The sequence below is a fragment of the Epinephelus moara genome, chromosome 18, assembly GCF_006386435.1.
Source record: "Epinephelus moara isolate mb chromosome 18, YSFRI_EMoa_1.0, whole genome shotgun sequence".
Taxonomy (NCBI): domain Eukaryota; kingdom Metazoa; phylum Chordata; class Actinopteri; order Perciformes; family Serranidae; genus Epinephelus; species Epinephelus moara.
The window spans coordinates 26456240-26480970 of record NC_065523.1 but is presented as its reverse complement, the minus strand read 5'-3'; the positions used below and the strand labels follow the sequence as shown (position 1 = coordinate 26480970).

Here is a 24731-nt window from a genome sequence, read left to right as displayed (position 1 = left end):
CCAAGCAGTTTTTATAAAAACTTTTATTTTAAAAACAATGACCTGAAAGTTACAGCGTTGGACAGACATGTCGGCAAAACTCCAGCCACTTTGAAAAGTTAAACTCAGTACTTTGGCCTCCAGTCAACAGGATGCTGTTTTGGTTACCACAGTACATAATAAAATAAATATTACATGAGTGTTCATGTTTTTGTCTAAATGCTAACAACCACACAATCAAACCAAATTTCGCTGAATACTTCTCGTCAAAAGTTAATGACGAAGTGTCGAGAAAATGTGAGTCAACAACAGCAGAGTCGTGACTCGTCAATAAAAGTCAGAGCTTAAAATGTGCAAAGTTCACATTCTACCATAGAATGTTATAATGACATGTATCCTTTAAAAGCAAGCGTCAGCATCCCTCAGACACCCAGGCTAAAATATTAAATACATGTTCAAAAAATAAAATAAAAGCTTGTACAACACAAGGTGACAACAGCACAAACACAAATAAAATGAAGTTATGTTTTCCCGTTCTTAGATGTAAACACAATGAAAAACCACCACCAAACATCGACCCGGATGATAAATGTTAGTGCTAGAGAAGAAGAAGAAGAAGAAGAAGAAGAAGAAGAAGAAGAAGGCAGGAGTCCGTTTGGGATGTGCGTGATTGTGCGATTGTTTTTCCCTTCACTATCTTTCCTTCAGCTCTTTGGTGAGGCTGTTTGTTCTCCGTCTCTCCTTCATGTTACGCATGACATTTAGGGAAACTTCATACCAAAAAAAGGTGAAGCCTGTTGACAGCGCCGCCTTCACAAGGCTGGGCGAGAGGCCTTTGAAGAAGCCGCGGACGCCTTCCTCTTTGGCTATTTGAACCATACAGTCCACCAGGCCTCTGTAACTCCGCACCTGCGTATGACAAACAGGAGACGATACTTTAACGTAAGACTCAAAATGTGGGCGCCAAACATGTGAGACATGCTGTAGAAGAGCTTACCTGTCCAAAGTGAACTCTGGCGGCCTCAAAGCCCCCGACCTGCAGCCTCTTCTTGAACAGGTCAAAGGGGTATGTCATCGTTTTGCTGATCATCCCGGCTCCACTGCCACAGACCATGCTTCCCAGGTGCCCTTGAAGGCAGACATAAACAGTCATAAGCTGTGAATACTTCATGTACGAGCTGCTTAATGTGATGTCATATAAATACAACAATCTCAACTGACCTCTCCAGCTTCCACCTTTGGATGATGGAGTCAACAGTTTCTTAAAGACATTGTAGAAGAAGAACTGCAGCCCGGCGTATGGAAACACTGCCAACAGCGTTGGAGACAGGCCGCGGTAAAATGTCAGCACTCCTTCTGAGCGGCACATTGTAGACACAGCGTGACGCAGGTTCCTATACACCTGAGAGGAGGTTTACAAAGTTAAATCCCAAGGTAAGCAAATTATATCCCTTTTTTGATTTGACAATTCTTCTCAGCAGTAAACAACAACAGTTCCTTAATATATAGTTAATTGAATTAACAGGGCCTAGATATGCAGCAGAAAATGGATGGATGGATTAATACTTTAAAACCTGGAGTGACATCTCTGTTCCTGTGCTGCTTTTAGACGCCTTTCGTAAGTAGCGATAATTTTTCAAAAACATGGGAAAAAAGGCAACGAGACGTCCCAGAAATTACAAAAAAAAAAAGTAAATGAATAAATGAAAATAATAATAATAATAATAATAATAATAATAATAATAATAATAATAATAATAATAGATTGAGACATCATAAAAACGGAAAAAGAAAAAAAAATAGGGAAAAACTTTATTAATAATAATTACTATTATTATATTTAAATTTAAACTACGTTATAGAATTATAATACTTTTTAAGCACTCTTTCCAGGTCATTTCCTTATTTGTTTGTTTTTAACTTAAATTTCTTCTTTTTAAAAAAAATAATTTTCTTGTTTTTAATTTTCTCTTTTACTAATTTCTTGCAAATTTTTGGGAGTAATTTCTTCTTTCATTGCTAATCTTCTTCCCATGATTTTAAAAGAAATCAAGCCAATTTGCTCAAGTTTTAAAAAGTTAACTAATTAAACATTATACATTTATTTAGTTCAATATTTGCTAAAATTGATACTTTCTTATTATGAGCCAATGAGTTTCCGAGCTACCTCGGCTAGCAGGCAAGAGAAAATATTCCAGTCTTTTGTTTGTTGAACTTAAAGGTCCAGTGTGCAGGATTCAGGGGAATATATTGGCAGAGGTGGATTATAATATTCATGACTGGTTGTATTAGTTTATAATCACATGAAACTATTTACATCTACATACAGAGGAGGTCCTCTTCCACAGAGTCTGCCATGTTTCTACAGTAGCCCAGATCCCAGATTCCTTTAATAGTTTCTACGGTCTTTTTTGGTAGCTGACTGTTTTTCCAATAAAAACAACTTGTCAAATCCATAAAAAATATACAGCTATGAGTTGACACAGGAAATCCTTGACTACTGTTAAAACGTTCTACCTTGGTTTCTCCCTGAGCTGCAAAGCGTGTCCGCAGTGTGTCCAGAGGCTGGCAGACCACTGTAGCGGAGCAGGCTGACAAACCACCACATATAAAGTGGACTCCTGCTGTCTGGCTGTCATACTGCGTCATCTTGTGGACCACCTCTGTCAGAAACTGAAAACTGGCAAACTGCAAAGCACACATACACATTTAAGTAAATCATGTAAATATAGGTAGTCTTGTTATCCAGATAGTTTACAACTTTACCTGGACAGCCCCGAAGGTGATGGAGAGGAGCTGTGCGGGGACGTGGCCCTTCCAGAAAGCAGAGAGTCCCTCCTCTGAATAGATGCAGCGGGATGCCTGAAATAATCCCTGATACTTCCCCTCAGGCTTCTTTGATGACACACGCTCAATCTGCAACTATGGGGAAAAGAAATACAGACAAGTGATGATACACGTGCTTTAAATCTATGTTATGACCTGGCACATTCCTGTATTTTGCTTTGACACAAATATCCTAAAGGTCAGCATGAACCCTCACTGAGCTTTCTTTCATTACCTGAAACCTGATCTTAAGCACGTCAAGGGGGCTGATGAGGGCGCGGGTGATGAACCCAGCAGCTGACCCAGCCAGGGCTGCGTCCTCTGGGGAGAGGGCTGCAGCCTGAGCCCCGGAGTCATAGCCTACCATGTCTCCACTGCTTCAGGTTCCTGTTAACACTGCAAACAGAGATTACACATCATTCATCTTTTCTAATGTAAGCTCAATTAAAGTAAGTAAGATTTTACTCAACTACACTACTGGATTTATGGACTGGATCTGGCTTGTATTAATCTGTGGTGTCCTGTTAGCTCAATTTTATATGACACCACAAAACACAAAGTGAAAAAGTGAAGCCCACATTATCAAGAACTTCAGTCATTAACATGTTTTCTACAGAGTTTGTGCAGAAGTTTATGGCACATAGTGTCAATATATAGAGCAATTAAAACTGTTGAGACTACAATAATATAAAATAATATAATAAAACATATTGACAACATGCAGTGTGGTCAGAGGACCACATAAAGTACCAGTCACAGTGTGTACTGTAGAGGACATGCAGTTGGACCTTGGGTGGCTGGCTAGCTAAGCTAAGCTAACAACAACAGCAACACAAAGCACATGCTGCAGCGGTGACAAACATAAACAGAAACTCACCTTCTGGTAAAAGTCCTTCATGAATACAACCACAGGTACAGTACTGAACCCTGTTACGTCCTCCTCAAAATTAACGGGACAAAAATACACTGCACGCAACAAATTGTTATCATTACTTCCGGGTCAGAGAGCGAGAACTCCACCTTTCAAAGACGAAATATCGCGACAAGATGAATCACGCAATCACGCAAGTACCGTATTAAAAGCATGCAGAGGGAAATGCTGTAAGTTTTTGCACTGCAAAAAGAGCAATTATTTTAGATCTCTTGAGTTGCTGGTGTAAAGCTAAGATGTTAATTTAAATGTACATGATGAAAGTAAAGTACGTAAGTAAAATTTATTTATATATTGCTTTTCGCAGACATAAGTCACAGTGCTTCACAGGGGCAATATACGAGACATAAAGACCACGTAGTGAAAAGTGCACAACTAGAACAAATAACAATTCAATGCTTCACACACTCTTCCTCTAATTTAAGGTAATGCCATTACATTTTCTTAAATTGAATTTGTAATGGAACTTCCTGTTTCTTACTTTATTATTAAAGAATTTAATTATATTTATATTATATTTATTTTTATTTTTATCATTTATTTAATTAATTTTATTTATTTATTTATTTATTTTAACCTCAGCTAACCTATTCCAAACTAGTTAATTTTCGGGTTCGGGTTCTTTTCGTTTTGTTTTTGTTTTTTTTTTCACATTCCTTGATTTTATTTTTTAATTTAATGTATTATTTTATACACATGAACTTAAAGTGGCGTAAAACCAGTAACAGAAATAAACATTGTGCAGCAGGACAGGTAAAATTTTCCTGTGTACACTTTCAAAAGACTTCTAAAATCGACGTGGACAATAATAATAATAATAATAATAATAAGTAAGTATAGTTAATAAAGCAGGAGTAAATAATAAGTAAGAAGTGCAGATAGACCTTGTGAATACAAGAATAGTGACGTTACGGACGATTCGTGGTTATTTTCTGGCGAAGTGTATGAAGAGAGGCAGGGACTCATCTTGTCGCGTTACTGCACCTTTGTAAGGCTACGTAGCGTAACGTCTGCTTACATCTACCGGGGTGTTATGAGCAGCTTAGATGTGAAGAATTGGCGTGAAATTCAGCATATTAACTTAAAAATGTAAGTAACAAATTCCGTGTGTTTGTTTGTTTTTCTGTCAACTTGATATATAGTTAACGTTAACCTGTTTATTTGTTTTTGCGGGGCGGCAGTTACGTAAATGTAGGTTAACGGGTAGGTGTAAAACTTGACGCTAACTCGTCTTAACGGTTGATTTCTACAGTTGGGCAGAAGCACACAAGCTAGCTAACTCACTGACTGTTAATGTGAATGTTTTTACAGCAAGACAGCTAAACTGTTAACACATTTGCTTTTGCTAACCAAGACATAAACCTGAGTAACGTTTCCTTATAGATATTAAGCTAACGTTAGGTGTAACGCCCAGTAACGTTAACGTACCATAGTGTAAGCTACTTGTAACGGGCGCGTGGCTCATATGAAGGTATCAAAATGCTTTATACTTTAAAAGACAACTTCGTGGTCGTGTTGAATGTGTTGATTTGAGGTGTTGCGTGACCCTGTGGGTGACCCGAGGTTGCCCATCTAATCCCTGCGATCCCTCAGTGAATGAGCTGTGGGCAGCAGCCAGTTTGATGACAGCACAGGATTCTGTGGGTTATTGTTGTCACGCAAATTGTTCTGCTGTCTCAGTCTGTGATGTATTTGGTGCCCAGGCTTCAAACAGACCCACTGTGTGTGTGTTTGTGTGTGTGTGTGTGTGTGTGTGTGTGATAAGCTTGCATTACTGTTGAAAACACCAGCTACATTTTCACTCCTCTGAAATGCAGTTTGGAACAGCCTTCTTCCATCTCTACTGTCACCATCTACATTATCGTTATTCAAAAAACATCTGTACTTGCAAAGACTATGCTTTACTTTTATTCAGTTATGCAATCTTCATTTTTATCCTTTATTTTTATGTATGATTGTTGTTCATAAGCCATTTTTAGCTTCTAATCTCTACTGCACAATGTTCGTCTTCCTGTATTTTCTATACATGTGTGTGCAAATACACTAAACTAAGTTACTGTCTGATCTTCACAGCGTGACAGCTCTCAGGTGTAATTTGGGTGCCACCTTGTGAAATGGAAAACACGACCGACGACTACAGGATCCAGTCGTTTGACCTGGACACACAGATGTTGCTGAAAACAGCCTTGAAAGGTTGGCATGTTACTGTCTTCTTAAGTCCGTGTGAATGATGTCAAACTCATTTTAGTTCATGGGTCACACACAGCCCAATTTGATCTCAGATGGGCCATCGCACAATAACCTATAGGTACCATCAGCTCCAATATTTCCCCTTTTTTTTGTGAGTAAAGAATTACAAGTACACTCTGTAGATGTCTTTAGAACTGAAGCTGCTGTTTGACAGTAAGTATTCATTGTCATGTCAAAAAGATATACTCTTGTCAGGGTGGAAAACCTGGCACCCCTTAGTCTAGTCATCTAGTGGACTGGATTGGACCCTTTGGTGGGGCTGTATGTGTGACACCTCTGTCTCCTTTGTATTTAATGCAGTTTCCTTTCTTTCAGATCCAAGTTCAGTGAACCTGGAGAAGGTGTCCAGTATCATCGTGGATCAGTCTCTAAAGGACCAGGTGTTCAGCAAAGAGGCCGGTCGCATCTGCTACACCATTGTGCAGGTCTGTACTGTTCACAGTTTGATGTGCTGTTTGTCCACTCCACAGTAGTTGTCGTCCACATTCTTTGTTCGAGACACTGAGCAGTATTGAGACCAAAGGGCTTAAGAAACCAGAGCAGGACTTAAACATCTGATTGAGTCTCTTTAACCAAATTCTTAATCCTCTTATTTTATTAATGCCTAACTGGTAGTTTACACTCCAGCAACAGGAGGCTCTTAAGCCAGCTTACCTACACTGATATGCTTCCTGTCTTTTTGTCCGCACTCCACCTTCACTCTGTCCTCTCTCGGTCACCTCGCGCAGGCCGAGGCGAAGCAGAACAACGGAAACGTGTTCAGGAGGAACTTGCTGAACCGCCTCCAGCAGGAGTTCAAGAACCGCGAGGAGACGAGGGGGCGTTCGCTGCAGGAGTGGGTGTGCTACGTCTCGTTCATCTGCAACGTCTTCGACTACCTCAAAGTAAGATGTTTCAGAAGTCATCATGTTATCATGTTGTGATCATGATTACAGAGCGGCATGTTTAAATAAGTCAGGATCAAAGCATCTGCAAAATGGCTTGGATGTATTTCCTTTTAGCTGTCACCTTCTGATGCCTTTGATTACATCTTGTGTTTAATGTAGCAGATGGAAAACACTACAGATGCCTGTCTTGTTGCTGCAACGTCTTGCTTATATAGTGTGGTAACATGAGTGTTTAATATGTCAGTGGTGGGAAAATAAGCGTGGAAGGTGTGGCTGCAGTTCACTTTCACAGTGACTCAGGTTTCACCCTTGATAATGGCCATTGTCCTTTTGCACAGGTGACAGTAAGTGCTCATTTTTCACTTGTGGGAAAGAGTAGTTTTAGTCAGGGACTTAAGTTACCTGAACTTTGACAACAGTCAGCTGTAAGCGCTCTCTGTGTTTATCTTGGCCTTTAGGTGAACAACATGCCGATGGTGGCCCTGGTCCATCCTGTGTACGACTGTCTGATCAGGCTGGCCCAACCAGATGCTCTGATGAATGAAGAGGAGGTGAGACACAATGTGTAGTTGTTTCCCTTTTTGTTGTTTTATTAAACTCTTTTACAATATGTTATATCTGAGAACAAGTCCATATTTTTTCATATATTGTGGCTGCAATAGTTGCAATCTTTACCAAAATTAAAAGATAGATAGGGAAATTTTTCCCACTGAAAGTACTTGGGAGTTTCTGATTTCCCAGGCTGGAGCCTTGCTTTAGGGGCAATGGTAGCAATATTCCTCATGTCTTACATGAGCGTGCACACACAGCGAGTTGCAGATCAGTGTGAGCTTCAGTGTAAGCCTTCAAAATTAAAACACGTTGCCCAACTCTTCTCCAGCACACAATGCTTTATTCACAAATGTTTTCGGCTATCTTGCCTTCATCGTGTCATGTCACCATAGATACCAAGTGTACAAAACATCATCACCCTTTGCTTTATTACAGTAACAGAACAATTTTTTTTTGTCAGGTGAATCAATTTGCACTTTTATTTGTGATGTAGACAGGTTAGTTGAACTTTTCATCCCATCACGCTTGATTTGCTTTGCTGTCTAACTAGACTAACTAGATCAAACAGGCGCGCTCTCATATTACCCCTATACTAAGATCCCCTCACTGGCTCCATGATGAGTTCAGGATCCTGTTCAAAATTCTCATTGTTACTCACAGAGCATTACACAGTCAGGCTCCGTCTTATGTGGCTGAACTACTTCAGCCGTACTCTTCAGCTCGCTCTCTGCTGCAGACGGCAACCTGGCAATCATTACTGTTAAACCTTGCAAAATACCATTAGCCCTGACAAAAAGATTACAAGAGAAATATGAATGACCGTAAATGCAAAACATGTAATATTGCAAACATTTTTCCAGAATATTCTGTTGAAAATATCTTTGATTTTGATTTATTATTAATGGGTAAAAAGATTAGACACCATTTTCAATACAATCAGTAATATAAATATTATTATTATTCCTTATAATATTGCCAAAAAGAAACCAACTCACTGACGTGTCCTCCACATCCCGCTGCAGGTGGACTGCCTGGTGCTGCAGCTTCACCGCATCGGGGAGCAGCTGGAGAAGGTGAACAGCCCGCGAATGGACGAGCTGTTCTTCCTGCTGCGGGACGGCTTCCTGCTCCAGGAGGGCCTCACCTCCATGGCCCGTCTGCTGCTGCTGGAGATCCTGGAGTTCAGGGCCGGCGGTTGGATGCTCAGCAGCACCGCCCACAAGTACTACTACAGTGAAATCGCTGACTAGGATTGTCCCAAGGACACGGGTGCTGAGCAGCTGTTGTGCAGGTGCGTTAGCCAACCTTCAGAGCACCTCGGATACCTCTGTGTAGTCACCAGGGTTTCCCCCAGAAAGCTGGTAAGTGGGAGCAGCGGCCGGCGCTGCCCTTAAAGCTTAAAATGATTTTTATTAAAGTGTATTAAGTTCTTCTGATGTTAGTCGAGGCTCACTGTGGGAAACCCTGGGCACCACTGATTATAAAACCAGCAGTTTCATGAAGGACAGGACATCTTCCAGGAAAACAGAGGAGGGTTCTGTGACGACAGAGGTTCATAAACTGTAAAAAGACTTTTGATTTCGCTGGATTGTTCCCTGCGTTTGATAATATTCCTGAGACTTGGTGCCGTGGATGTGGAATGTGCAATAGTTCACAAGGTGTTGAAGTGAAGTTAACGAGGTTTAGCCACATTCAGGTACACTTGGTTTTAGAGTTTGATATTTTTTATGTTTTTTTATTAATCTTACAGGCATTCCTGTATTGAGAAAACATTTCAAAGTCCAACTTATTATTATTATTTTTAACAATCCAAAGGACTTGGAAGAGACATTCCAGTCAGATGCAAGCTGATTTGGTCGTTGCTTTACTTTTTATTGTTGTGTGACCAAATTTAATAGAAAATCAAATAGTTTAATAACTTAGTTTAGTATCTTTTGCGTAGTATTGACATTTTACAAAAGGTTTGAAATGCAGTTCAGAGGAATTTTCTGCCTAATTTGTCCTGTAGGATTCCTGTGTTACTGTTTTGTTATGTGTCGTTACGTGAGGCCGTTCTGTCAGATGAAGCGTCGTGTCTTAATTCAGGGACCTTCTTTTATTTAATTTCATTTGTTGCAGCTCCACTTAAACATAGAAGACCAACAGATTGGCTGCAGTTCATATTAAAGCTGTGTTTCTGCAGATAAATGAGTCAGATATTTAAAACATTTCTGGATTCACAAGTGTCATTTGTTAAACAACTCGTGCCAACACAACAACAGCATCATCCAGAACTTCTTGACAAAGCCTAAGCTCTTAATTTGATAAGTCGCCAGAGGACAGTGGCGGAAGAAGTGCTCGGATCATTCACTTAAGTAAAGGCAGCAATACCACAGACAGTGTATAAATAGTTACTGAAACATCATTTATTTGTTGAGCATATTTTGTATTTTTAATCAGTAACTGAAGTCATCAAATGAATGTAGTGGAGTGAAACAGTACAATAATACCCTTAAAATTAGTTGAGTAAATGTTCCGAGTTATCATCCAACACTGCTGGAGGAGCAGGTATCTATCCTCCCTTCACATATGTGCAGGTCAGCCAGGAGTTTAAAGCGCATGGAGACATATTTTTCCTCTGAATTCAGCACCACCAGCACCAGCTACACCACAGCATGTAGCTGAGCTCAGTTTTTCGTTGGAGTCTGTTGTTACCTTTGTTGATGCTCAGTGACGGCTCAACCAGAGCTGTGCCTTGGATTCAGACAGACACAAGCATAGGAGACAAATGTCATGTGGTGAAAATGTTACATCTCTTTGACATTATTTTGAAAAGTTGTACCTGTAATTATATGTAAATAAGCAAAGTGTAAAGGGTAAGTCTGGTGTTTTTAAACCTGGAACATATTTCTTGTGTCTAAGTGACTAATGGGAATAATGATTTTCAAATTGGTTCAGTATTGAGTGACAGTGATGATGCAAGCAGCGGTAAAACAGGCACAATAAATTGTGTTTCACCACAATAAGATTACTGTTTATTTAGATGGAGTCTGGTGGGTTTGTTTCCATTCATCACTTTGACACAAAAGTATGTTAAAATAGAGTCCTGGTTAAAAAATACCAAACTTCCCCTTTAATATAAATTTGGCAGAGACATCACCCTCTGATCAGTTCAGAGAAAGAATCCTCAATATTAGCAAAGCATTTAATTAAAAGGATTCAGGATATTTGTATCATATTTCCCAAAATCCTTTTTTCTAGTTGTGTTTTAACATTTCCGTACAAGCCTTGTATTTATCGCCACCTTCAGACCAGGTAGATGAAACAAACTGAGGCTAAATAGGTTTGACGGTGTTTTAAATTGATCCTAAAGAGTTAAATTAGGTCTGACTGCTGTAGACACTCACAGTCCCTTAAAGACAGGGCACAGTTCTGACTGCAATATCTGTTTATATATTTTATTACACTGTTGTGACATTTTTACATCACTCAGTTCCATTTTTTATGGTTGGGTTGTACATTTGATGCAGATTTATTTGTTCTAATAAATCTTGGAAGTTTTTCCTTAACTCAGCTTTATGTGTTTTATTGTGTGTTCAATCAAGCACGACTGTACATTGTACACAATATTTCTCAATACAAAAAAGTGACTTCACATTTCAGTTGTCCCACAGCACTTTTTACAGTGTGCTCCTTCCACCAAAGGAAAATTGTGGCGTTCATGATTTACAGAAGCGCTTACAGAATCCTCTGTGACCCTCTGTGGCCAACACGTCTGTCCAGTCTTTGAAACATTTGAGTTTCAGTCCTCCTGCGCGGTGTCTTTCTACCACCAACGGTAGTGAGCGTAGGCTCTGTTGGCTTCGGCCATCTTGTGCAGCTCAAACTTCTTCTTGATAACGTTGCCCTCCATCTCAGATGCTGCCAGCAGTTCCTGGGAGAGTTTTTCATACATGTGCATGCGTCGATGTCTGTTCTCTCTGCACTCTGTGATCATCCATTTCATGACGAGGAAGCGACGTCTTTTTTCCGTAAGAGGGATGGGCACCTGGGTGGAGATGAGGACCAAACAGAATTCAATATAAGTTTATTTTTTGTTGGCACAAGCTCAACAACGCGCTGATGTGCCTCATCACTCACCTGGTAGTACTTTCCACCTTTCTGAATGCTGGCCAGCCCAACGACGGGCTTACAGTTCTCCAGAGCCTGGTGAAAAATGGCGTAGGGGTTACACTCGATCTCCTCCTTCTGTCCCTCCGGAGCTTTGTGGTATTTCTCCACCTGTTTCCTCTTTATGCTCTCCAGGGTCTGGACGCAGAGAGACAAATTATGATAACTCATATCCTATTAGACCAACAACAACTTTGAGTCAGTGTTTCCTCTTTTACCTGTGCCATGATCTCTTTGGCCAAAACCTTGTTTCCATCTGTCATAATCATGTTGATGAATTTACTGAAAGACAAAAATGATCACTTGACATGAGCTCTCAGATGCACAGCTGTGACTTAACACCTTCCCGCAGTGATGTCTCTGTTGTACCTGATGACTGGATCGTTGAAAACCGAGCTGCTGACTGAATTGGTCGCCGCCTTGATGGGCCTGAGCGCTTTGAGCTCCCGCTGCTCCTTCTCCTCAGCACTCAGCTCTGCCTCAGGTGTGGTATAAGCTTCCTTCCTGACCTCTGGCTCAAGGTAGTACGGGTTGTATCTGCTCCACCTCACCAGGAACACGCTGCGAACAAAGGACACATGAGAGAGCAGAGTTGCACAGATTAGTTTGTGTGTGTGTGTGTGAGGACAGAAGATCCATTTCAAAATCAGCACTTGTCTGAATGAGAGCTGAAACAATTAATCGATTAGTTCATCTAGAGATAAGGAATCAGCAACAATTAAGTGGTGATCATCAAGTGCCAAAAATTCACCGACTGTAAACTGTCGTATTTGCAGTTTTATCATAGTAAATTCAATTTTTTTTTTCCGGGTCTGGACTATTGCTGACAGACAAAAGTAAATTGCAGCACATAATTAATTTAATTCTGTCTAGTAGATATATAAATTTATAATCAATAAAATAAAAAAATATTCCAAGCCTCATACATGGTTTTATATCCCTGGAAATTGAAAAACGTATTGTGTGATCATACATTGCTTAAGATTCACTGGCTGTTAACTGTCAAATTTGGATTTATTTTTTTTTTAAATTATAGTGACATAAATTTCTGTCAGGTCTGGACTGTTACCATCAGACAGAAAAGGCAATTTCAGACTGGACTCCAGGAAATTTTGATGAGCATTTCTACTATTTTAGAAACCAAATAATTGAAAAACTGATTGAGAAAATATTCAGGAGGTTAATTGTTTAAAAAAAAAAAAAAAAAATTATTTTTAACTGTATTGTCAATCAAATAAGGAGTCAAATAAAAAGTTTCCAACCTTTTTATTTTTAATTATTTATTTATTTATTTATTCAATTTTATTCATATGAATTTGCTGCTGTTCTCAAGTTTAATATAATTGAAAATTTAATAACTTTAGGTTTATTTTATTGCTAAAAAACATTTCATAGATTAAACAACTAAAAAAAAGTAGTTGACATATATCGACGATGGAAAATAATTGTAGCCACATTGAAGACACTCTTAGAGGACGGAAGTGTCACTTTTAGACAATTTTTAGATTAAATTATTAATTAAGTGATTAATAAAGCTTGACTTTAATGACATTAGCGGATCAAAAATGAAGATAATAGTTTAATTGCATATATTTAACATTAGAGCTAGCTCGCGATGCAACCACGTAATTTACCTTATTGTTTTAATTCTCAATTGCAGGAAAAATACGTTAACAGCGCAGTAACATTCAATAAACAGCTAACAACACCTGTTAAATGTCTGTATCTTTATAAAACGATAATTACCTTGGTGTCCAAGGTTTTAATAATCCTGAGATGGAGGCAGCCATCTTGAAAATGTGAGTGTCAGTTAGGACCCCAGCTTAGTACCTCCTGCAGGTGCCTTCGCAAAAAACATGAAAAACGAATTCAAATTCAGTTTCATTCTGCTGATTTTTAATTCAAAACCGACGCGTAATTTTATATTAGTTTATTTCTAAAATGGTAGATATATTTTTTTTTTAATAATTCCGATCAATAATTTTGGACTCTCGCGCACACGCTGGTGACATCACGCGATGTTTATAGTGCTATGGCGTACCAGGAAGGGGAGTCGCTTGAATCTTGGCTCAGTGAGTGATTAATCCCGTTTTATGAATTAAATAATGTGGCTAATTAGCTAGATACATTGCTGCGGGTGATAGGGCGGTAAATCCGTTAGTACGGAAGCTGTTAGCCCGCTGATAGCCGCTTTGCAGCTGCTACAGGGAGCTAACAGAGGGTCCTGGCTGACAGGCGACTGTGTGCATCATTAGCAGGATGGGTGGAGAGCTTTATTAAACCCTGTCTGGCTCACATTTGCCACTGACAGCTCTGTGATTGTTCAGAGAAGCTGTGCAGATAGTTGTGCCTCAGTAAGGTTTAATACTTGCAGCTGTTGGGCAGAAAACAGATTGGTCTGAATGATGAATGAGCAGCACTGCTGACACAATGAACACCACATCAGCAATTACAAAGTGGAAGAAGGATAACAATTGCTGCTTTGTTATGTTGATCACAAGACTCACAGGGAGCCATGCTCCCAGTAGGATGTGGTGTGTATACTGATGTACATAATGCCTTTCTTGGACAGATAAAGCCACCCATCCTACAAACAGACAGGAGGACTGGGAGTACATCATAGGCTTCTGTGATCAGGTCAACAAGGAGCTAGAAGGGTACGTCTGTCCTATATTTGCAACCTCCTCTTTTTAAAAATCATTATCATTATCTCATCTTGTATTTCTTCTTGCAGTCCTCAGATCGCTGTGACTCTGCTCGTCCACAAAATCCACTCGCCACAAGAATGGGAGGCTCTCCAGGCTCTGACAGTAAGGAATGACTCATCTAAATGTCACCAAGCTCCCCTTTCCTCTTTACTTTTACTTCATCTTAACGGCTTTGTGTGCAGGTATTGGAGGCGTGCATGAAGAACTGCGGGAGAAGGTTTCATAATGAAGTTGGAAAATACAGATTTTTGAATGAGCTGATTAAAGTCGTGTCTCCAAAGGTGAGCAGCCTCAAAAAGACTTTATTCATGCACTCAACAGATATAATTTTCTCAATATTTGGTCACAGATTTGTTAAAATCAGTGTTAGTGAGCGGCATCCACCTGCCAGGTGCTGCATATCAAGATGCTGATTGAACAGCTTCATTACTACACAGGTGTGTCTTTGGCTGCTCACAATAAAAGGCCACTCCGAAATGTGCAGCTTGATCACACAATACAGTGACACAGATGTCGTGAGATTTTAAGGAAGTGTGCATGCTGATGGCAGGAATGTCCACCAGAGCTGTTCCCCATGAACTGAATTATCATTTCCCTAAAAATCTGTTTGCACAGCTGATGAATTGCTGCACAAACCATCAGAAACCAGCACAGAGAAACATATCTATATACTTATCTTCCTCACCAGGGTCTTGACCTGACAGCATTTTGTCATCATAACTGACTTGTGCAGTTGCTAAGTCGGTAAGATGTACTATGAAATTCAGGGAAACAACATTGGAGACATCTTATGGTAGTGATGAACATTCAGGTCAGGGGCAACAGCTCTGGTGGATGCAGTCAGCATGCCAATAGCACGCTCTGTCAAAACGTGGCATTGTGTTGTGTGATCAAACTGCACATTTTAGCGTGGCCCTTTAATTGTGACCATCCCAAGGCACACCTGTGTGGTAATGCTGCTGTCAGGTGGATGGATTATCTTGGAAAAGAAGTGCTCACTAACAAGAATTTAAACAAATTTGTGACCAAAATTTGAGACAATCAATTGAGTGCATAAAAAGTCCTAAATCTTCAACTTAAACCTGTGAAAAATGGGAGCAGAAACAAGTGTTTACATTAAAAGTATGCAGACTGTGTGTCCTACCCATCCAGCTACTTTTAAATCACTCTTTGTTTCCAGTACATGGGTGAGAGCGCACCTGAGAAGGTGAAGACGAAGATAGTTGAGATGCTGTACAGCTGGACGGTGGCTTTTCCAAATGAAACCAAGATCGGTGAAGCCTACCAGACGCTGAGACGACAAGGTGTGTAGAGATCACTCAGATGGCACGATTAACATAATGCGTTTGAAAAGACACCTTATTATAATGCTCACTCTCTCCACCAGGCCTCGTGACACATGACCCGGAGTTACCTCTGGACCGGACTCTGATCCCCTCGCCTCCGACACGACCTAAACATCCAGTGTTTGACAATGAGGACATGGGCAAGGTGAGAGATGTGTTTTGTAATGTTAAACTCAAACAGGCTGATTAAATGTGAAGTAACTCAGGAAAATAGGGAAAGACAACATGGCTCCTCTCTGAATGATTCATGTTTGGCTCTTGATTAAAGACATTCCCAAGAAATGAAGGGCAGCATCGCCAAAAGTTAAGCAGAATCATTTGTTCTAGGTTAAAACATGGGCTGTCCAATTATTAGTAAATGACAGTACAGTACACACAGTTGTATGTGTTTAAGTGTGTGTGTGTTTGTGTGTTTAGCTGCTTGCTGAGCTTCTCCGCAGTAAAAATCCAGAGGACCTCCAGGAAGCCAACAGATTGATCAAAAACATGGTGAAAGAGGTAAGAGCTGTATCGAATATTTTCTTGCCCCACGAGGTACTACAGGGACTCATGACATTAAGTCATTAAAGTAGTCTACAGTAACATTGTGTCTCGTTGTTTTGTCAGGATGAGGCTCGAGTGCAGAAGGTCACAAAGCGTATAAACACACTGGAGGAGGTGAACATCAATGTGAAGCTGCTGACGGAGATGCTGTCCCACTACAACAAAGACAGCTCCACTGAATCAGACAAGGATATCATTAAGGTGTGTACCCATGCACAAACACACACACACACACACACATTTTAGATGGTAAACTATAGCTGAGTCCAAATGTCCACCCTGTGAACCAATGACTGTACATGAAGATTTCCTCACACTGTACAAAAATGAAGCCACAATATCCCGGATACGGCTGCTGCCATCTTGCTCTGGCGACGTCATTTGGAGCCAGAGTTTGTGCATTAGCGACCTCTGCAGTGTCGAGTTCCCACTTATACACCCATCCAACCAGTCGCGAAGACACCATTGATCGCGGGGACACTAGTTGGCACACACAGCTGTCAGTAATGATGTCACATCCCCTTTTTATAGCATCGAAATAGCTAATATAAACCAAACTTGGAAGAAAATTCACACTTGAACAAACATCAACATGATTAGAAATACCTAAAATGGCAGAAACCATCTTTAGGAAAAATTTATTTGACATGCACTTTGAGTTTTTAGTTGGGCCATATCCCGTCTGCTAACATGGAGAGAGCTGGCTTTATGACCTGTGCTGCAGCCAGCCACCAGGGGGCAATGGAGATGCTCTGGCTTCACTTTTGGGGAGAAGTGATTGCTACCACATTTATATACAGTTTGTGCTCTGGACTTGCAAACTGAGCCCACTCAGACTTAAGTCATACGTACTGTGAAGTGTGAACTGTGGACACGTAAAGTCCGTGAGTCAGCACACTGTCACATCCATGTTGCAGTGAATTATGGGTATCTAAATCAGTGAGTCTGGTGAAGACTGCAGCCTGAGCGAACTCTGGAAGTCTGCAGAAAGTCCACCTGAGGCCTCTTGAATTGTGGCTTTGGACAGCCCTCAGCACTTGCAGCCTTCCCGGGAACACACCCTCAAATTCTGCAAGTGCGTTGAAGTTCGGACATTTGGATTTAGTCTATATAAATAACAGCAGAGAGAAAAACAACTTTACCAGATGTCTCTCCATTTTGATTTTGTACTAGTGTCTCATACTTGTTTGAAATCACACAATCAACTCTGTCATCCTGAGAAAGTTCATCTGGCACACAGCTCATTTTCTCTTCTTCCGTCAGTGTCATTTGCAATAATGCATCAAAGGCAGCTAGGAGATTATGATGATTCAGGGTTTTGAAGGGAAGACGCCAGATGTGGAGCTGCCGTGGTTACACATGGTCTGCATTTGTGTGGCCAGTTGTAAAAACAAAAGTGTTGCTTTTATATTTTTCTCAGTGTATTTTATGTGTTTGCATTGTGATGTGTACACCGATAAACTGTCTTAACTAACTACAGAGATTCCAGCACCAGCTGGTGTCACAGCCTCATTTAATCTTCACAGTGCCGTCTTTGTTTTTCCTCTCAGGAACTGTACGAGCGGTGTGACAAGCTGAGACGTGCTGCTTTCAAAATGGCCACTGAGACAGAGGACAATGACACCAGTTTAGGTTTGTTTGGTATTTTCTCATCTGAAGAAGCCCCGTCTTGACTTCTTGATCATTGTGTGTAATCTGTAATGTTTGACTCCTCAGGTGACATCCTGCAGGCCAGCGACGACCTCTCCAGGGTCATCAACTCTTACAAGAAGATAGTTGAGGGGCAGCCCATCAACGGCGACAGCGAAGAGCCTCGATCGACAACTGGTCATAGTGAGAGTGGTAAGAGGCATTTTATAATCAGGAACATTTTACATTTAATTGTGAGTGCTTTGTGCTCTAGATATCCTGCCGCTGTGTAATTAATCCAGCTGCTGCAATCAATCTCATTTCAACAGAGACCACAGACACGCTGATCGATCTCGCCGGCCTCGACACTCCGAGCCCTCCTCAACCTGCAGCCCCTCCCTTCCAGACCTCAGATCTTGTCCCCACCACTCTAACAGCTTCCCCCATCCCTGTCCTGCCGCCTCCTCCCAAACGCTTGGCCGGCTCCCATGGCAGTCAGAGCAGCAGCCCAAGTCACCCCCCCCTCGACAAGGCTTCCACTGCACTCTCTCTGCTTGACGACGAGCTGCTGTCTCTAGGTAGTGTATCCCCACTGTGACGCACTGAGTTAAAGCAGTGGGTCTCAAACTGTGGGGCGGGCCCCCCTGGGAGGGTGTAGAGCCACTGCAGGCGGGGCGTGGATGACCAGGGGAAACAGCAGCATCACCACCAGCATCTTTAAGAGTGTTTTCACACTTGGTCCTTTACAGCCCTCTAGAATGACTCAGAGCTGTGACTCAGCATTTTTTGCTCATATGTGAACACTCCAAGAGAACTCAGACCTCTCTGAAGCAAACTGAACTCGGTCCACCTGAGTAGGTGGTTTTAATTGGTTTTAATTTTAAGTTCATCTGAAAGTGAGGGGCTTCATAACCACACTGCAGTGCCACATCAAAGTACAAACAAAACTACATCAGTTTATATTATATATAGGCTATAGTGTGAACAGAAAGAGAACTGAGTCCTTTTTCAAATGAACTGACAATGTGAACACAAAAGAACTGAGTCCCGTTTCTGTTGGTCCACTTTTTGGTTCACTTTAAGAGGACTGAGTTCGGTTTGTTTAAAAAGGACCATATGTAAAAACACCCTAAAGCTCCCTGAAAAAAAAAGAGAAAGAAAAGTTTTTAATGTTTTACTTTTTTTAAAATCCAGAGCAGTAACTTCCTGAAGTCTCCGCTGGTTGCCTGGCAACTGCTCCCAGCAGCGTATCGCCCTCTGAATTGATGGAATTGTTTTTGCATTCCGGTTTTTGTATGGATTACAGGCAGGCTCAGCCGCCTCCATGTTGAGATCTGTATCCAGCTCTGAATTAGCTTAGAGCTCCATTTTCCTTGGCTTCCAGTATTTAGGCTAAGCTAAGCTAACCATCTCCTAGCTGTAGCCTTATATTTAATAGACAGATATGAGAGTGGTATCAACCTTCAAACGAATCCTCAAAAGAAAATCTGGGTTCCGGGATTAAAGAGAAAAAAAAAAAAAAAAAAAGTTAAAATAAGTTAAATATACACATAAAAATATAGAAATACTTTCTTGCTTTTGACGATACAAATGTCTGCACCTTCTCTCAGGTCTGAACGACCCTCCTACCTCCCTGAGCAGCCAGTCAAAACCCATGCTGAACGAACTGTCCAATCAGTGGACTTCCTTGCAGGTACATCTCTGAGCAACGTGAACCAAACCTCAGCTTGTTAGTCAGTGTGTGATTGGAGGGAGTAAGTTAACTCCTGTCTCCACATCTCCTCCACAGGCTCCAGCTTCAGGTGTGGACATGTTTGGCACTATAGCTTGTTCAGGTGCAGTGGTGCCTCCAGCTGAACCAGCTGCTGCCACACACAGCCTCCAGAACCTGCAGGACCTGGCCATGATGGGCTTTTCAGATCACAAGAGGTACAGTGTTTGTCTCTCCACTCGCAGTATATTTCCACAGGATTGGCCCTTGTTTGTGGACATATTAACCAGTTTGGTGATTTATTTTGTATATACAGTACTTTAAGGTCTTATAGTGATCTATCAAATATGATTTTCAGTTTATCCAGCCAGATGACTGTTAGAGGAGGCTTTGGGATGCCTGCAGCAGCACCTCCCCTCGTACCCGGGCAAGGCTCTCCCTCCTCACCCTCTCTTCTCCAGAGTACAATGCCCGGCTCTCCTGCTCTGACCCACGTCAAGGCCCAGGGTCTGGGCTCAGCCCCGGGCAGCCCGCTATTCCGCTCTCTGTCCCCCTGCCACCCTCCTCTCCAAGGCAGCCCGGCCAGAGCCACAGACATCTCCCTGAGCAATGTTTACGTCCCTCTGGAAGCCATCAGACCGAGTAAGGACAGCAGGAATGAGGGGCGTAACTAATGGATAGCTCATGTCTGCTTGTTCCTGATTGGCTGTGTCCTGTCTGTCCTCAGGTAAAGTTCTGCCTGTGACAGCCTACGATAAAGACGGTGTCCGCATGCTCCTCAACTTTGCATCTGACTGCCCCCCCGGCAGGCCCGACGTGTTGGTAATGGTGGTGTCCATGCTCAATACAGCGCCCCTGCTTGTTCACAGTGTGGTACTGCAAGCTGCTGTGCCCAAGGTAGCGACGTTTATTCCTCTGTTCATTCATATGGTCTTTAATTTGCTATGTTTCATGTCAAGCCACAGCTGATAGGAGGCTTGAGCAGTCCAAGATAGTCAGATCACATGATGTCTTCCAGAGTTACATTCTTTTCAGTGTGAATTTAACCTTTTGCTCGGCCACCCACGGCATGGAAACACAAAGAAAGTCTTGAAAAATGTGAATTTGTCCTTTAAGAGTAGCTGGTGGACCCTATTTCCCCATGTTTTTGTGTCTTAAGTGACTAATGGAGACAGCAGTGTTTGAACTTGGTCCGGTAATGAGCGAGAGCGCTGAAGCTGGCAGCCCTGAAACAGGCTGGGCAACTGTGCACCATCAATTTACATCCATTAATTGATAGATCAGATTGTTATTGCTAAGTGTCTGACAACATTATGGAGAGGATCCCTACAGAGATGGATCTTTTTTTTTAAAGAGTACGATCCCTTTTGTTTAACCAGAAACAGCCCCAAAATGGCTATCGCCAAACCCACCAGACTCCATTTAAAAAAACAGTAATTTTATTATCGTAAAACACACTTCATTCAAAGTGAATAGAAACAAAATAAAACTCCCAGAAGCCGTCTTGGTTCGTCTTTTCACTGTGCCAACAATTTCCAACTCTGGTCTGGTTGAAGTAAACCCTTAATTCGGCCAGTTAGATGTGAAAATATGCTGGCTCTATACATGCTAAAATTACTGTTTTTTTGAATGGGGTCTGGTGGGTTTGGCGATGGCGATAACAAAAAGGATCTTACTCTTGAACAAATCGTCTATCTCTGTAGGGAGCCTTTCCATAATGATGTCAGACACTTAGCAAAATAGTCAGAGCCTGTCAGTGGCAAAAACGAGCACTTTAAGTGGACGTAAATTGATGACTGTTGCAGCTCCCTGATAAAAACTGGACCAATTTCAAAAATCGTTGTCTTAATTAGTGACTTAGACACAAAAACATTAGTAGAAAAAAGGGTCCATTTTGAAAAATACTGAAGTTACCCTTTAATAAATGAGGAAAACACAGCACTGACTCCTGTCATCCTCCACCAGTCAATGAAGGTGAAGCTGCAGCCTCCATCAGGAACAGAACTGGCACCATTTAACCCTATCCTACCTCCAGCCTCCATCACCCAGATCATGCTGCTGGCCAACCCCACAAAGGTAAGGAACTTAAGGATGTAAATACACAAATGACTTTGATAGTGATGCCGATAATGCTGAAAGATCTGTGTGTGTTCACAGGACAAGGTGCGTCTGCGCTACAAGCTGGCTTTCACACTCGGAGACCACCTGTGCAACGAGGTCGGAGAGGTCGACCAGTTCCCCCCACCAGAGACGTGGGGTCACCTATAGAAGCATGCGCGCCTGCTATCACTCGGCAGGGACAGACCGGTTCGTACTCCATGAAGGGATACTTATGTGTGTGTTTTCACATCCATCCCAGAGAGAAAGACAGGGGAGGTGGGGAGATTGAGCTGCACTCCAGCTTTCAGCTTCACATTCCTTATAGTACTTCATTTATTTGGCCACTGGCTTTGAGAAGCTAACAGCAGACACACCAGTTGTATTTATACAGTGCTTGTATACTTTTGTGCAGATAGCTAACAAACTAAAGACGTACACTGGCCGTACAGGCGGCTGTGGTGTTTACAGGTCGATGGCATCGAGATAAATATTTTAATGGATCTTCCCCAGGGTGAACATAACAGACTCGAATGTACTGTAAATTATCGATGCATTAGAGCTCAACCCGACTGACGTGATGGATTGCAGCATATAAAGAATATTTTAAAAGATACTAACCTCAAATTAACGGAGCCTACGATACAACACTTGTGGTTTTATTTATTTATTCTCTGGAAGAGCACTTTGTCGACCCACAGAAAACATACTTGAATATATTCAGAATTTGAAAATGGGATCAGGTAGATGTGGTAGGATGGAGTTACACTGGAAAATTCATCCGTTAAGCAAAAATTACTGTAGGTTTTTGACATAATAAATAGGAAACTTGTGTATTTTTCCACCTGGACCCTATTTTCTCATGGGTTTTTTTCATGTAAGTGACTAATGGAGACAACTGACTTAAATTGTTCCACTATTGAGAGAGAGTCCTCTGGCCACAGCGGCAAAACAGGCTGCAATGTAACCTCTGCAGGCAATTATGCACCGTCAGTTTACATCCATTAAAAGTGCTTGTTTTGCCACTGACAGGCTCAGAGTATTTTAAGTGTCTAACATTACGAATAGGACCCCACAGAGAAACTGAATGTTTTTCCTTACCTTTCACTGGTCTGTTTGTCAGTGTGTGTAACCAAGGGTGCCCTTAAAAAGTACGTACTGTTGCATGTGTATGCACACAATCAGGACATACTTCTTCCTGAACTTTGACCCTCTTACTCATATATCCATTACCATGGAGATAAAACATATGCCGTTCAGTGAGCTCACCAGAGCCTGGACAGCTCTGATGTTGTTATTTTTGTTGATTCTAGCATTTTATATTGACGATAGTAACATCACAGAGGCTGTACACTTCTCTGTCATTGTAATTAAATACTTGGGCACTTTTTTCGTTGGTTATATTTATGATCATTTTATCCAGTTAAACAATAATATTAGTTTTGGCTGAGTATTTACCTGATTTCTAAAAATTTAAGAGTGTAGGACTGGATGTATTGTGGGGGGCAGTCTTAACCATCTGATGTATGCTGATGACTTAGTCGCCCTGTCTCCTTATAGTGCTGGCTCACAGCAACTGCTCAGTCTGCTCAGCTCATGGTGTGGGCAGTATGGCATTAAGTTTAACCCTAAAAAGAGTGTTATCATAATTGCTCAAACCAAGGAGGAACAGAGGCAAATGACCTATGTGATGGTGATGATGTGTAGCGCCAGTGTTGTAAACTCTGTGCACAAGCTGGAATGCTGGCTTGTAAATTTTACATGTGTACAGATTATGTTAAAAGTCTTTTTAATGATGCATTAAGAATCCTGCTCAAGCTCCCAAGGCGAACAAGTGCAAGTTACGTTTGTGGCGAGCAATGTTCCCACCCTTTATGCTGTGCTGAGGAATTGAATGAATGAATGTATGTGTCGATTAAGTGATTCAAAAAATGTAATTATACTGAGCCCACGCAGAGTGAAACAACGTACTCCTTGTTTTTGGAAACATTGGAACAAATGTCTGTATGTGTTGTAATGACTGTAGACTTGTGGACTGCAATGACGTCTGTTGCTGTCTTTGTATTTATTTGATTTAATACTGATATGGACCTATGTGGAAAAGTCTGCAAGATTTTAGTTTAACATTTGGATACACACATTAACAGACCAGATCAAGCGAAAGGTAAAGACAAATGTTGTATTTCTCTGTAGGATCCTTTAAATAATGTGTCAGACGCATAAAAATAATAATAATCTGAGCCTGTCAGTGGCAAAAACAAGAACTTTTAGTTGACGGTGCACAATTGCCTGTAGGGATTAAACTGCAGCCTGTTTGTGGCTGCCGTGGTTGTTGTCTCCATTAGTCACTTAGACATAGGAACATAGGATCCAAGTTCAAACATACCAGAGTTTACCTTTAATGTCGCCCTGTTTTAGATTACTGGACCAATACTATTTAATTTAATGCTGTAAAGGAAACCAGCTCCACTTAAGATGGTTCAATTATAATTATAAATATGTCGTTATAACTCGAGCCGACTGAGTCAAACTCTGGTTTTGCTTTCTGTGATTATTACTTTTATCTTTTGAAATTAAATGAAAGGTGATTTCATTTCAGTCTTGATTTTAGCAGTGAGTTCATATTTCTGTTCTGTATTTAAAGATGTTTCTACCAGTGTCAGTATTGGGAGTATTTCTGTCATATTTATTATTTCCTGTTCTGTTATAGTATTTCAGTGCATCACTGAACCTAGAAAATGTGAACTGGAACATCTGAATTTAAAATTTTGGTGGCTTGAAAGGGAAACACATCACCAGGCGTGTGTGTTCAGCAGTGGGACAGAGTGGAACTGTGCTGTGAGTACATTTTCATAAATCAGTCTTCGCGATCCGCCTTTAGGGTCCCTTCTCTGGCAGTCCTCAGCTCGTCATGTGGGATGTACAGAGGAAGTGTGTGTTTAATGTACATAGTGTGTAATGTACCTATTGTGTGTTGTATGACAAGTTATGTGAACACGTGACGTGTAGATTTTGGGAGAGTGTTAGGTTTGTACATACTGTATGATGTGCCATTTGTTCGCTAAATGAAAATAAATATTTCTTTCAATGGATGTCTGATGTTCGGAGATGATTCAACGATTT

The 24731-nt window shown here is 41.1% G+C and overlaps 4 protein-coding genes across 4 annotated transcripts; 2 read left to right on the top strand and 2 right to left on the bottom strand.

Moving 5' to 3' along the window:
* Positions 1-18: 18 nt before the first annotated feature.
* On the bottom strand, positions 19-3820 carry slc25a19 (solute carrier family 25 member 19). The gene is made up of 7 exons (XM_050068805.1): positions 3683-3820; positions 3041-3201; positions 2746-2901; positions 2497-2667; positions 1201-1381; positions 977-1107; positions 19-888 (listed from the first exon to the last, which is right to left on the bottom strand). Exons 2-7 carry the CDS (start codon positions 3170-3172, stop codon positions 673-675), a joined length of 987 nt encoding a protein of 328 aa, XP_049924762.1. The 5' UTR covers positions 3173-3201; positions 3683-3820; the 3' UTR covers positions 19-672.
* An 871-nt stretch (positions 3821-4691) lies between these two features.
* On the top strand, positions 4692-10973 carry mif4gdb (MIF4G domain containing b). Its single transcript, XM_050068367.1, has 6 exons — positions 4692-4825; positions 5810-5929; positions 6302-6411; positions 6715-6870; positions 7332-7424; positions 8448-10973. Exons 2-6 carry the CDS (start codon positions 5851-5853, stop codon positions 8673-8675), a joined length of 666 nt encoding a protein of 221 aa, XP_049924324.1. The 5' UTR covers positions 4692-4825; positions 5810-5850; the 3' UTR covers positions 8676-10973.
* A 1-nt stretch (position 10974) lies between these two features.
* mrps7 (mitochondrial ribosomal protein S7) lies at positions 10975-13410 on the bottom strand. Its single transcript, XM_050068366.1, has 5 exons — positions 13321-13410; positions 11944-12135; positions 11793-11856; positions 11545-11712; positions 10975-11452 (listed from the first exon to the last, which is right to left on the bottom strand). The coding sequence occupies exons 1-5, from the start codon at positions 13362-13364 to the stop codon at positions 11231-11233; spliced, it is 690 nt and encodes a 229-aa protein (XP_049924323.1). The 5' UTR covers positions 13365-13410; the 3' UTR covers positions 10975-11230.
* Positions 13411-13428: 18 nt separating this feature from the next.
* gga3b (golgi associated, gamma adaptin ear containing, ARF binding protein 3b) lies at positions 13429-24688 on the top strand. Its single transcript, XM_050068363.1, has 17 exons — positions 13429-13646; positions 14147-14231; positions 14309-14384; positions 14465-14563; positions 15463-15586; positions 15670-15773; positions 16046-16126; positions 16235-16372; positions 17722-17803; positions 17888-18013; positions 18130-18378; positions 19411-19493; positions 19590-19729; positions 19870-20153; positions 20239-20408; positions 21477-21587; positions 21669-24688. Exons 1-17 carry the CDS (start codon positions 13607-13609, stop codon positions 21777-21779), a joined length of 2103 nt encoding a protein of 700 aa, XP_049924320.1. The 5' UTR covers positions 13429-13606; the 3' UTR covers positions 21780-24688.
* Positions 24689-24731: the final 43 nt, after the last annotated feature.

Bases quoted from the DNA above. Each gene is read 5' to 3' on its own strand.
- slc25a19 (XM_050068805.1), bottom strand. From the start codon at position 3,172: ATGGTAGGCTATGACTCCGGGGCTCAGGCTGCAGCCCTCTCCCCAGAG. The intron at 2,668-2,745 runs GTAAAGTTGTAA...TGTGCTTTGCAG, and splicing joins TCACCTTCGGGGCTGTCCAG to TTTGCCAGTTTTCAGTTTCT. The intron at 1,108-1,200 runs GTCAGTTGAGAT...TCTGCCTTCAAG, and splicing joins CAAAGGTGGAAGCTGGAGAG to GGCACCTGGGAAGCATGGTC.
- mif4gdb (XM_050068367.1), top strand. From the start codon at position 5,851: ATGGAAAACACGACCGACGACTACAGGATCCAGTCGTTTGACCTGGAC. The intron at 5,930-6,301 runs GTTGGCATGTTA...CCTTTCTTTCAG, and splicing joins GCTGAAAACAGCCTTGAAAG to ATCCAAGTTCAGTGAACCTG. The intron at 6,412-6,714 runs GTCTGTACTGTT...CACCTCGCGCAG, and splicing joins TCTGCTACACCATTGTGCAG to GCCGAGGCGAAGCAGAACAA.
- mrps7 (XM_050068366.1), bottom strand. From the start codon at position 13,364: ATGGCTGCCTCCATCTCAGGATTATTAAAACCTTGGACACCAAG. The intron at 11,857-11,943 runs GTACAACAGAGA...TTTGTCTTTCAG, and splicing joins TTCAACGATCCAGTCATCAG to TAAATTCATCAACATGATTA. The intron at 11,453-11,544 runs GTGAGTGATGAG...ATCTCCACCCAG, and splicing joins AAGGTGGAAAGTACTACCAG to GTGCCCATCCCTCTTACGGA.
- gga3b (XM_050068363.1), top strand. From the start codon at position 13,607: ATGGCGTACCAGGAAGGGGAGTCGCTTGAATCTTGGCTCA. The intron at 16,373-17,721 runs GTGTGTACCCAT...TTTTCCTCTCAG, and splicing joins CAGACAAGGATATCATTAAG to GAACTGTACGAGCGGTGTGA. The intron at 18,379-19,410 runs GTAGTGTATCCC...ACCTTCTCTCAG, and splicing joins CGACGAGCTGCTGTCTCTAG to GTCTGAACGACCCTCCTACC.